Source organism: Carassius auratus, chromosome 2 (assembly GCF_003368295.1).
Source record: "Carassius auratus strain Wakin chromosome 2, ASM336829v1, whole genome shotgun sequence".
Taxonomy (NCBI): domain Eukaryota; kingdom Metazoa; phylum Chordata; class Actinopteri; order Cypriniformes; family Cyprinidae; genus Carassius; species Carassius auratus.
The window spans coordinates 16,741,230-16,752,223 of NC_039244.1; the positions used below are offsets into that span (position 1 = coordinate 16,741,230).

The following is a 10,994-nucleotide window of genomic DNA, read 5'->3' on the forward strand; positions in this document are numbered from 1 at the left end:
AAAATCTTTTTTCTTTCTAAAATTCACAGCCCTCATTTAACCCCCTTGCAGACCCTATTTTGAAAACCAGTGGTCTATGTTATTCCACAGAAAATGTGTATAGCCACAGCAAAGTCCCTTAAAGTTTTCTTCGAGCTGCCATCAAATACCATGTGTATACACATGCTCAACATACAGATATTGAGTCCTTTGTGGGCTGTTGCTCAGCAACACTTCCCTGATTAAATTAGTTGACATGGGAGCAAGGATCCGCCTTCTGCATGGACCACGGGATCAGATCACACTAATGGATCTGGAGCCACACCCTCAGCCCCGGTCCCACGGGTCGAGTTCCCTTCCCAGAATTCCCTTCTTCTGTCTCTCAGTCAGAGAGAATGTGAACCAGGACAACACTTATATACAATAGGGACGTCTATTTTCATACAAGGTAGCTTGAGAGTGATCATGGAAAAGCTCCCACTGTTGAATGCAGAAACGTACCTGGAAAGACTTTTGTAACACTGAAGAGTTTTACTGAGTGTTGTTTGTTCCACCCACTGGAATGTGTTCAGATTTACTTTGAAGATCCTTTAGGCTTGTACTGTATTGCATGCTGCATTGTTAAAATGGTCCTTGTGACTTGCTTTTAAATCGTGTTTCCATCATCATCTAGCTGATTCCATAAGCACTTGGCTCCCTTCAAGAAGGAGATTCAATGGCTTTTTACCAGTGCTATACAGTGCTTGGACAATATGAAATAAACAACAAGCGACACTTTGCCCACCATGCTTCTGAATAAGATTGACTGAAAGTCTCATCCCAGAGGGAAACATGACTTGTTGATGGCTGGAAGGCATGAAAGAAGATATGTGAGGAGCTACAGTATAGAGTGTGTCATGAGGTCTCTGCCAGCTCAGAAAGAGCTATCTTGTCTTAAAAACTTGCTTTTCTTCCAGGATGGACTGAAGGTGCAGCACACCAAAATTATAAACTTTTAAATGTACGCTTTTGCATTGAAAGAGTAGATTAAATCAGTTCATACTATCCTTGGGAATCGAACCTATAACCTTTGGCACTACTGTTTTGAGGTAAAAACAAGTCATCTAAGGTTTTTCCGTCTTTAAATAGTGCTTTTGAAACTTTACTTTCCTTTTTTTCTGAAGTCAGACTTTGAGACTGCATTGTTTTTTTGTTGTTGTTTTTTTTGTTTCTAAAGTCAGATTCAACAGAGCTTGATTGTACTGGACTATGACATTACTTTAGTTTCATTTTATAGTTAACGTCCAGAGCAATGAGGCTTTTAACTTACCTCTGTAGTTGACTGGGATGTCCAGAAACACATCATGTGCAAATTATATGTATCTTCAGCATCTCGAGTCACCTTTATTGCTAGGCAACATAGAATTTGTTGTGTTCTTCCACCACAACTGTAGAATTGTTATTTATATGTGTTGTTATATAGCTTTTTATTTATATAAATATTGTTGCGAATGTTTCTTCTTTATCTTTGTTTACAGTATGAGTAAATATCTTTGCATGCATACATGCATGAGTGAGTGAGTGAGTGTGTGTGTGTCTTGCAGTCAGTGTTGAAGTGGTGTTTCATTGAGGGTCACTCTTGATCTAGTCGCCCAGGATCACTGAAATGATGGTAATGTTCTGACTGTTGTGATCTCTCCCACAGTGATATTTGGAGATTTGAATTATACTGATTACACATCTTGAACAGCAGTGGGTTTTGGTCTATCATTAGTGTCACAGCGTGAGCCTTCCTCGTGTGCTGGTGTGAATATAAGTAGCCATGTAGAGAAACACACAAACTGTGCGTTTACACAGGCTACAGTGGTAGGTTCCAAAGATTAGACATGGATTAGAAATTGTGTTGTTTACAAAAATTTATTCATACAAATCTTACAACACTTTTTTAACATTTAAAAATGTCACCCCCTTAAGGAGTTATATGTGTTAATATAGGATGATGTCACTTGCTAATATTCACTTGTCACATATATGTTTCAGGTATAGATAAAACGTTCACATTAAGGCTTTTGGCGCTTTCAGAAATGTACACAACAGGCTGTGCTGTGGCCTGGGTTCCAGCAGGTTTTCCACTCACTGTCAAATAACCCTCAAGCTATGCAAACAAGAAACAACACAAAACCTAGCTAGGCTTCATGGGCCTTGAGCTACAATGAGTAGAGCTAAACAGAAACACGTGCTTGCCACATTTACACACATTCATCAGCTTAAACAATCCAGACAATTAATACTTTTACCATGTACACTACTTCAGTAATAGATTTGATCACAATATATGCTGGCCATGCTTTTCAGCTCTAATTAAAGAATCAGGTTTGAAACCAAGTTTCTAAAAGAAAAGGAGAGGAAAATTAAAGATGGAGTTTGTGAAATGGAACCTAATAGTTTGCAGCATTGTAGGGCCACTAAAATTGCCATCCTTGATAAGTGGCGATTTTTTTATCGTAAGTTGTCACAAGGCACCTAAGCCAAAACCCATATCATCTTTCATAACATCATTATGTTCACACACACATTCACTCGCCCACCCACCTCCCGCCCTTCCTACATGCACGCGCACCCCTCGCATAACACTCTCAGAGACGCATCCATACTCACATAAAGCCTGGGGGACGATGCCAAATTGAAGAAAGATTGATTTCATGCCTGGGACAACGGTTTACATATTGAATTAGTGGATGAATAAGACCTGATTTCCATATCAGGAGAAATATGCTGAATTCAATACAGGCTTAACCAAAATTTATGGCGGAAGAAATGACAAACAATAGATGGTTTTGCAGTGCATCCCTCACTAAGGGTGATGGGTGTACCTCATCTATACATACAAGAAAAAGGCTATCTTCAACATGCACTAGCATTATCTGGCAATAAGGATAATGAATATGACAATCATCACATTGAAGTTCACACGGACCTCCCCCTTCGCTTTTGTTGGCCTCCTCATTCTCTCAGCCTCACATTCCCTCAGTCATCAGCAGCAATTACAGCTAAGCATTAACACGACTGATCTTTTAATTCTAGATCTACAATTAGGTGATGAATGAAACGGTTAAGCATACTACGTCCTATCTCAGCAGAATTAAAGAGCGAACGCACCATTAAAGAAGGTTTCACAATTAAGTCATAGGGACCATCCACTACATTCATTTCTCAACTGAATTTTAAGATAGCGGTGGCATCAGATTATCATTATGTCATGACTTGTTACTCGATACTGGTTTAGTCTAACTGCAGAGAACACATAACAAAGCATTCACAGCTTCTGCATTACAATAAGGCATAAGAATAAAATTTGGTCAGAAGTGATGCAAAGCCATTCAAAAATGCATTGAATACATTCATAGAACTGAGAGAGAGACCGACACGCCAATTCCACAACACGTTTTAGGAGCTCAATGGAGCATGCATTTGAATATAAGGGCTTCTTCTTTTAGATTCAGTTTGATTCAATTTTTTCTTATGTTGTTTTTTGGACTCTAGCTTCCTCTGAGGCGGATCTAGTGTTATATCTGATGGAGTGACCAATACAATGAGCATGGATGGGAAACATAGAAGTGCAAAAGGCATGCATGTATACATTGTATAACATGCACTAGGATAAGGAAGAAAAATAAACAACAGAAAGAAAATCCACCAAGAAACAGACAAAAAACAAACATTTATCAATACTACAGTTACTCCTGTGTCATTTTTTTTCACCAGTCAGGCATACTGGTAACTGGCTCCAAACACAAACACATTCAGGACACATTCCATTTGGAGAAGACAGGTGATTTGAAGTACAGTTTACAAATGAGTGGGCTAAGAAAGAGGGAATTGTGCCAGCTACTATATATCTCTCTCCCACTCCCCCTTTCTAAGGGGAAGTCACAACAGTTGAAACAGCCCTGTACTTTACACAATATGTTCGATACATTCCTGGGCAGACTTTGGATAAAATAAGACTCTATTCTTTGATTACAAAAATAAGTATAACATTCAGAACTTTGATTGTCTTTTTAAAATCTATTTATTTTCTGCATATGATGATGAATTTGAAAAGATATCAGGCGCATAATGTTCAAGGTGCACATTTTTTTTTTCTTTTTTTCTCCTGATGGTATTTGTTCTCTTTTGTTTTTTAACATATAGCTATATACATGAAACTGAACGGTTGGTCCACAAAGTATAACTGTGCGATTTCAAGTGCTTTTGTACAAAAAGAAAAACAATGTTATTAGTAAAATATTCATTTTAATGGCTTTACTTCATACATAAATACATGTTTAAAGAACACAGGCGCGATAGACTGATTAATCAGTTATATCAGAATGAATTTGATCTTAGGACTGAATGTACACATGGGGGGGCAGCTGGGGGCAGTTGTGTCAGCGCTACAAATAAGCAAATCGACGTCCTTTGTTTTTAACTCTCTGTCTGTACCTTCTTCCCAGGACGGCTGCTAAATACTTCTTGACGGCCATCTGTTTTCGGTAGCGACTGTAAATGTCGGTGAAGATCCCATCCGAATGCCTCTTTGATAATGGTTCCGATTCGTCCTCCTCGCTGCTTCCTCCGCTGCAAATATATGAACTATTATTAGGCTACCGGCTGGCACAGAAAATGTGTTAACAGGTTTCAGTACAGCATAGACGCTCTTGATGATCCAAACATATATTTTTTTATTCCATTGCTCAATAATATATGATCGAGCTTTTTTTTTTTTCGTTTGCATTACAACGAAATATATTAGAAATCGAAGGAAGATCCAGCAGACAAGCCTCATCAATTATGCATGTTGGAATTTAAATGTATTCTGACGCATTGTCTTTCAGCGGTTTTTTTTTTTCCTGACAATATATAACATTTTCGTATTGGCACAAGCAATTAACATCACTTTAAATTGGGGTTTCATCTTCGAATTGTTCCACATGAAATCCCACGCCCATGCGAGCCCACAGACAAAGAAACAAGAAGTCGGGAAAATTAAAGACAGGAGAAAGTCAAGACAGGACAACGGAAAAACCACCTCCACTGAAATTAAGAGGGGGGAAACAAAGATGACGGCAGGTAAACGCTTAAAAAAGGCCCTTACCCTACGCGAACTGCCATCAGAGAATGCAGATATTTTCGTGCTGATAACTCAACCAGGATGTCCCTCAAGGCTCTATCTAATAATCCATCTGCATGCCTTTCCGTTCTGAGATAAAACGCCAAACACATAATATCAGTGATGAAATACCACAGAACATGTTGGTTGCAAAGTAATCAGCCTGATTTAGTTGTATTCTTCACTCGGCTAAACGCGTAATAGTCTTATAGGCTACTTTCGATTCACCTCGTAACCTGTCAATCGATCCGTCTATCTGTCGCTCTTTCTATCTATCTATCTATCTATCTATCTATCTATCTATCTATCTATCTATCTATCTATCTATCTATCTATCTATCTATCTATCTATCTATCTATCTATCTATCAACAGCAACAATAACAGGGAAAAAAAGCAAAGGAAAAAAGCTGGGAAACAAAAGGAACAGACAAAGCGGAACAACATAAACTAAACATAATGACATTGATTCTCATATGGCATACAGCGAAGTGCTGTGAAATAATGTAGCCTACCTTTTCTCTGGCGGATAGTATAGTGTGTACAGGTCATCCGTGAGAGATGGAGGACTTCTTATAGCAATTTGATCAGTGCCAAAAGCCAGGTCGCTTAACGAGTTTCCGTCTTCGTCAAATACATCGTTGTCTAGTCTGGAATTAAAAAATAATAATAATAATAAAAAAAAAAACGATGCATTTAATAAATCACAACTGACCCACCATTGTAATATGATGTTAATAAAAGCGTTTTAAAAATTATAAGAAAGTCTAAATAAATCGCCAAATTAATTTTACCGTAAATTAACCTATACAGTTGTCTTGCGAAATAATAATAATAATTAAAATAGCCTACATGCTGAGATGATAAATGGTTCGCGCTTGAAGCAGATTCATGGATCGAACTGATTTTTAAATAAACTGTCCTATTATTGTTATCTTTGTAGGGTAAATGGGACACTAATATTAGGCTACACTTCCAAGCGTCTCTTCGCAGTTTATTTTTAAGCAAAATGATGAAGCTTGCTATATTTGGCCATATTTGCTCATTCATGAGAACTGATAGTGACTTGTGAAACGTACTATGATTAACCAAATATAACTGACAATGTAATCTTATAATTATCAGTAAATTAACAACAAAAGGTCCCGCACTGAGCATCTCATTCGTTTTTTCATCAGTTTGTACAGTGACGCCACTGTACCGTCATCTTACGGGCCACCCGTTATAATCACTGGTTTCTCATTTTCATACAAGCTACACTGCATCCACCTGTCCCGATGGAGAAATTCCTTCTTAGCGATACGAACGCCCTCCCACATTGCGCTTGCATTGTAGCCTTGCATACTCGGGGGAAAATCTTGTTAAGCTGTTAGTGTTTGAAGTCTACAGAATATTACAACAAAGCCAATCCTTTTCCAATATAAATTTAGTAGCCATAAAACCAAAATCAAACCGTATCGTATCCATTATTTTTTCTGCGCCTCGACAGGATTGTAGACTGTAAAATAAAGCTTGTCGCAGAATATTCTCCCTTTTAAACATAAAAGAAAACCCCAAAACGTTGAGCAAGGTCTCATACATACCTCATCTTGGGAAAAGTCATCCCCATGGGCGTGCAGTAGGCGCTGTAGTGCATCATGATTCCGTAGATGAGCAAAGCTAAAGTCGCTTTACTAGATCTGGCCATGCTGTAAAGATACAAGAAAGTTGAAATAACTTAACAATACAAAACACTTAGCAATAAAGTAGCCGCGATTCAGTCCTGGTAAACTGACAAATTCGTCGAACGCCTGGGTTGGGTTGTATTAGCCTATATTCGATATAAGTAATGTGCAAATAACTTAATGTTAAGAAAGCTTCTAAAATCCAGAAAGGCAAACCAGAAGTGATTTATTTATTTTTTACTCGTATTTCCCGCTCGTAAGATGAAATTTGAAAAGTTTAAAGAATGCCATGCATGCAACAGAATCCTTCTCCCGATGAGGCGAACGATAAAATCGGTAGATAATCTTTAGAAAATGAAAATCCAGTTGCCTGAGCGTCTTCGTATCATAATTCCTTGGTTTAAACCGAATAAAAACGTCTTTGCCGGATTGTAACCTACCTATTGCAGAGTAGGTAGATAGAAATGCTGTAGGATGCGGCTCGGGTGCGGCTGTGATTGTGTGAGAGAGATAGAGATCTTCCTCACAGCACCTCTTCCCTGAAGCGCCACCGTCCTTTGCTTGTGTGCTCGTCGGTTCAACCCCTGCACTTTTATACAATAACCTAACCAATATAAACAAAATCACTTTTGTAACAAAACCTCGGTGAAATCAGCAGCACCTCTTTTGTCTACATGTCCTTTTACAAAACTTTTTCTGCTGTGCTCCGATTACCTTGGATTTTTATCCATGAATAGGAAGTCTTGCCTTTTTTTCAAGAAGTCACATTAAGCATGCCACAGACGTCATCAACCCTTCCTCCCGGGATATAATAGTACAGTTCCTTCCTCATCGTGGACGAGTCACACATGGGCTACACCTCCAGTGGAACTTTCCTCTAAACGTAATGTCGGGAGAAAGGACAATTTGCAACTTTTTTTCAGCTTGACATGACATTGTGACTGCCAATTAGGCTCACCAGTCCGTGGTTTGTCTTGAGTTCCCAAACCACTCCAGTGACACCATACAGACACTTACTGTCGGACTGAGCACTGATGGGATGGGACACGACAACAAAACGAGCCATCTTCAAAAACGCCATATTTGTCACAGGGTCACTGGCTGGGCGCTGTCCAGCGGTGGGGTACTGAAATTTCATTGTGAATAAAAATGGAGCAGACTTTTTATTCTTATTTATTTATCTTTAGTTGTATATTTTGTTTAATCAAGAAAACAGTCTATTTTAGTTTCATATGCGTCATGGCCTTTCTTTGGTGAACGAAATTTTGATTTTTTATTTATTTATTATTATTATTTAATGATAGGCCTACCTCCGTATGCTTTACTTATAAAATCAGTTTACACGTTTGTGGGTTTTTCGTTATATGACATTCACAAAAGTAAAAGTTATTTGTCAAAATACGCGATTTTGTTATGGTACTATGAGCAAACTGCCTTGAATATTTACTGGCCTGTCCGCACACAGAAGACGAGGTTTGGAGTCGTGCACCACCGATGGATCTGGTATGAATTAATTGATGACGATAAGTGAACTCTGACGTCATATGACGAAACTATAAGTCACCGCTTCTTATGTATTCTCATACTTACTCTGTGCACAGAGAGTGATTTAGCTGAATGTTTCCGTGCCTTGGATCCCTATCACCTCAAGTCGGTTTTTACCTCAATACCGCCCCCATGTGTTTCAGATTTGAAAGTACATATGAAACACGAAACCGTTACAGATTTCCCAAACTTAAAACTGTAATTAAAGCGTTTTATCTAAAAAATTATAAAATCATAAATAACGACAGTATGTATGTTACTTGTGCATATCCTGTAGCGCTCGGGATCGTACTGTTGCTATAGTTACCACACAATCTCTGTTCGCAAGACTTTGAGTCTGTCTTGTGATGCTAAAATAGATTACACTTGCAAATAATTCAAGTTTACACAATTCAAATTCAAATCATTTTGTCATAATAATGGCTCCATACTAAAACGTTTTTTGAACACCTGTTGAAACCTGTTGTGGTTACTGAAAGTTTAATGAAATGTGGCTATATGGTTAAACTTGAATAATCATACAGAAATAATAGCATACTTATATGTCACCATTTTACTCCGTTTGGATTTTTTTAATGGGGGTTATACCCCAATATTCCTATAACTCCCAACATCATGAATCACGTACCTTATTTGGTTACCCAAGTTAAAGCATCTGGTCCTAATATTATTCCTCTGCTCTGAATGCCCTGTTCATTCATTGATTCAGATATTTATCAACTCATTTCGAGCTGAGTCCTTAGCCATCTTCAAGAATCAGCTAGAAACACATCTCTTCCATTTTTATTTGACCCTCTAACTTTAGCACTCACTATTGTAATTCTATTCTTTAAAAAAATACCTTTCTAATCTTTTTTTATTCTATCTATTTTTCTTTTCATTTATTATACAATTATAAAAAAGACCTTTAACACTAGCTTGCTCTATTATTTTTCTATTCTGTTTTCTTTTTATTTATTATATTATTTAAAAGCCCTGGCTTTTAACTGAGACTTGTTATAGCACTTGTATATCGTTGCCCATTTGTTGTCCTTGATTGCTTCCATTTGTCCTAATTTGTAAGTTGCTTTGGATAAAAGCGTCTGCTAAATTACTAGGCTAAATGTAGAGTATTATTTTAAAATAATTGTTAAAAATATATATTCTCGGTACACAGTCATAAACCATACTTGCCGTAAAAAGAGACAAACACAAACTACTGTAAATTAAGTAAATGAGAAAGACTGGGAAAACGTGCTTTTACTGACAGTGTGTGTAAGTCAAGAGGAGGAATTATTTACAGTAAAGCTATTAAGTTGCTTCCTCTGCGTACACTGCTGTAACCAATGAGATTACACGGTACATTTGTCAACTAGAGTGCAAGTATTGATGTCCCTAATTACAGCGGGAGGAAGTCGTTGTGTCGTCACATATTCGTCTCCTGTGACACTACGTATTGTGGTAGGCCTACTTTAAATTTCCAACTGGTGATTTATGGTTTCCCTTGTGGATGAACATGACCTCTCTATGACGCAAGCACACACACAGCATACAAGAAACCTTACTCAAAACTGCTTCAAAATTAAAAACAAGATTTTTTTTTTTTTCATTTTTGGGAATTATTAATTTATATATATATACATAAATTATAAAACTGAAATATAAATCATTATTTGACTATTATGTGATGTCTATAGGAGCTATCCTGTAGTTTTTTTAAACTAAGAAGCATATGATACAGTATTAAAATATGTTGGTTACAGTAGTAAAATGGTATTGCAGTGTAAGAAAGGTTTTACAAAAAAAAATTCTGATCAAATTACATTTACATGAGCTGTTGTGTTTAATATATACATTAGGGATGTAACAATATATCATGTCACAATATTGTAAATTACAATACAGAAATGCAACAATATCATGGACAGAGACAATATGTATATTGTTTACAGTTCACCTAAGTTGAAAGTTTAAACAAATTACATCAAATATGGTAATGGCTAATTAAATATGGGACATTCAAAAAGTCACACATTTGAGCTTCCATGTTTTTATTATTTATATAAATTCATTTTTTTCATAGATAAAGAGCGCTGGTGTCTAGTGATGTATTAAAACATTTGAAGCACAAATCTTATTAGATATTCTTGATAATCAGTTGGCAAATAACCTATAAAATTAACCATTTATAAAAATTATGAAACCCAAGAAGTAATATAATTTCCTAAATATACACAATTATGAACTCAGATGCTATACTCCAACCTTACTAGTTTGAATAAAGCCAAAATAGTTAAAATGGCAAGTTTTTATTTTTTATTAATTCTTCTTATGGTATACAGTTAAAAAGTTCTGGTCATTAAAACACTAAATTTGATATTACAGGCAGTTGGAGTGGACTTAAAGGCTTGAACTTGGTCCTTCTCCCCCACGCACAGGCAATGCTGACACCAAAACAGAAATATTCAGATTCTGCAAAATAATAAATAATATTAGACACATATACTTACACTCAGTCCTTGCCTAATATAAAACGATTATGTAAACTGTTTTAAATAAAAATGTGTCCAGGATGTAGGCCCACTACTAAACGTTAACGAATCCTAGAAAGCTGCAGTGATTTAAGGCCACATGACGGGGGCGCCATAGGACTGAGCTAACACCGTACACAATGAGCCGGTTGGTGTTTTTCTTATG

The 10,994-nt window shown here is 36.9% G+C and overlaps 1 protein-coding gene across 2 annotated transcripts; it reads right to left on the reverse strand.

Annotated features, from left to right (window-relative positions):
- Nucleotides 1–1,860: 1,860 nt before the first annotated feature.
- LOC113118057 (glucagon family neuropeptides-like) lies at nt 1,861–7,612 on the reverse strand. 2 transcript variants are annotated; one of them, XM_026286928.1, is made up of 5 exons: nt 7,214–7,612; nt 6,693–6,797; nt 5,625–5,759; nt 5,096–5,200; nt 1,861–4,578 (listed from the first exon to the last, which is right to left on the reverse strand). In XM_026286928.1, exons 2-5 carry the CDS (start codon nt 6,794–6,796, stop codon nt 4,395–4,397), a joined length of 528 nt encoding a protein of 175 aa, XP_026142713.1. In that variant the 5' UTR covers nt 6,797; nt 7,214–7,612; the 3' UTR covers nt 1,861–4,394. The 2 variants fall into 2 exon arrangements, with proteins under 2 accessions (XP_026142713.1, XP_026142721.1); XM_026286936.1 differs by lacking the exon at nt 5,096–5,200 and having other exon boundaries at nt 7,214–7,585.
- Between the last annotated feature and the right edge of the window lie 3,382 nt (nt 7,613–10,994).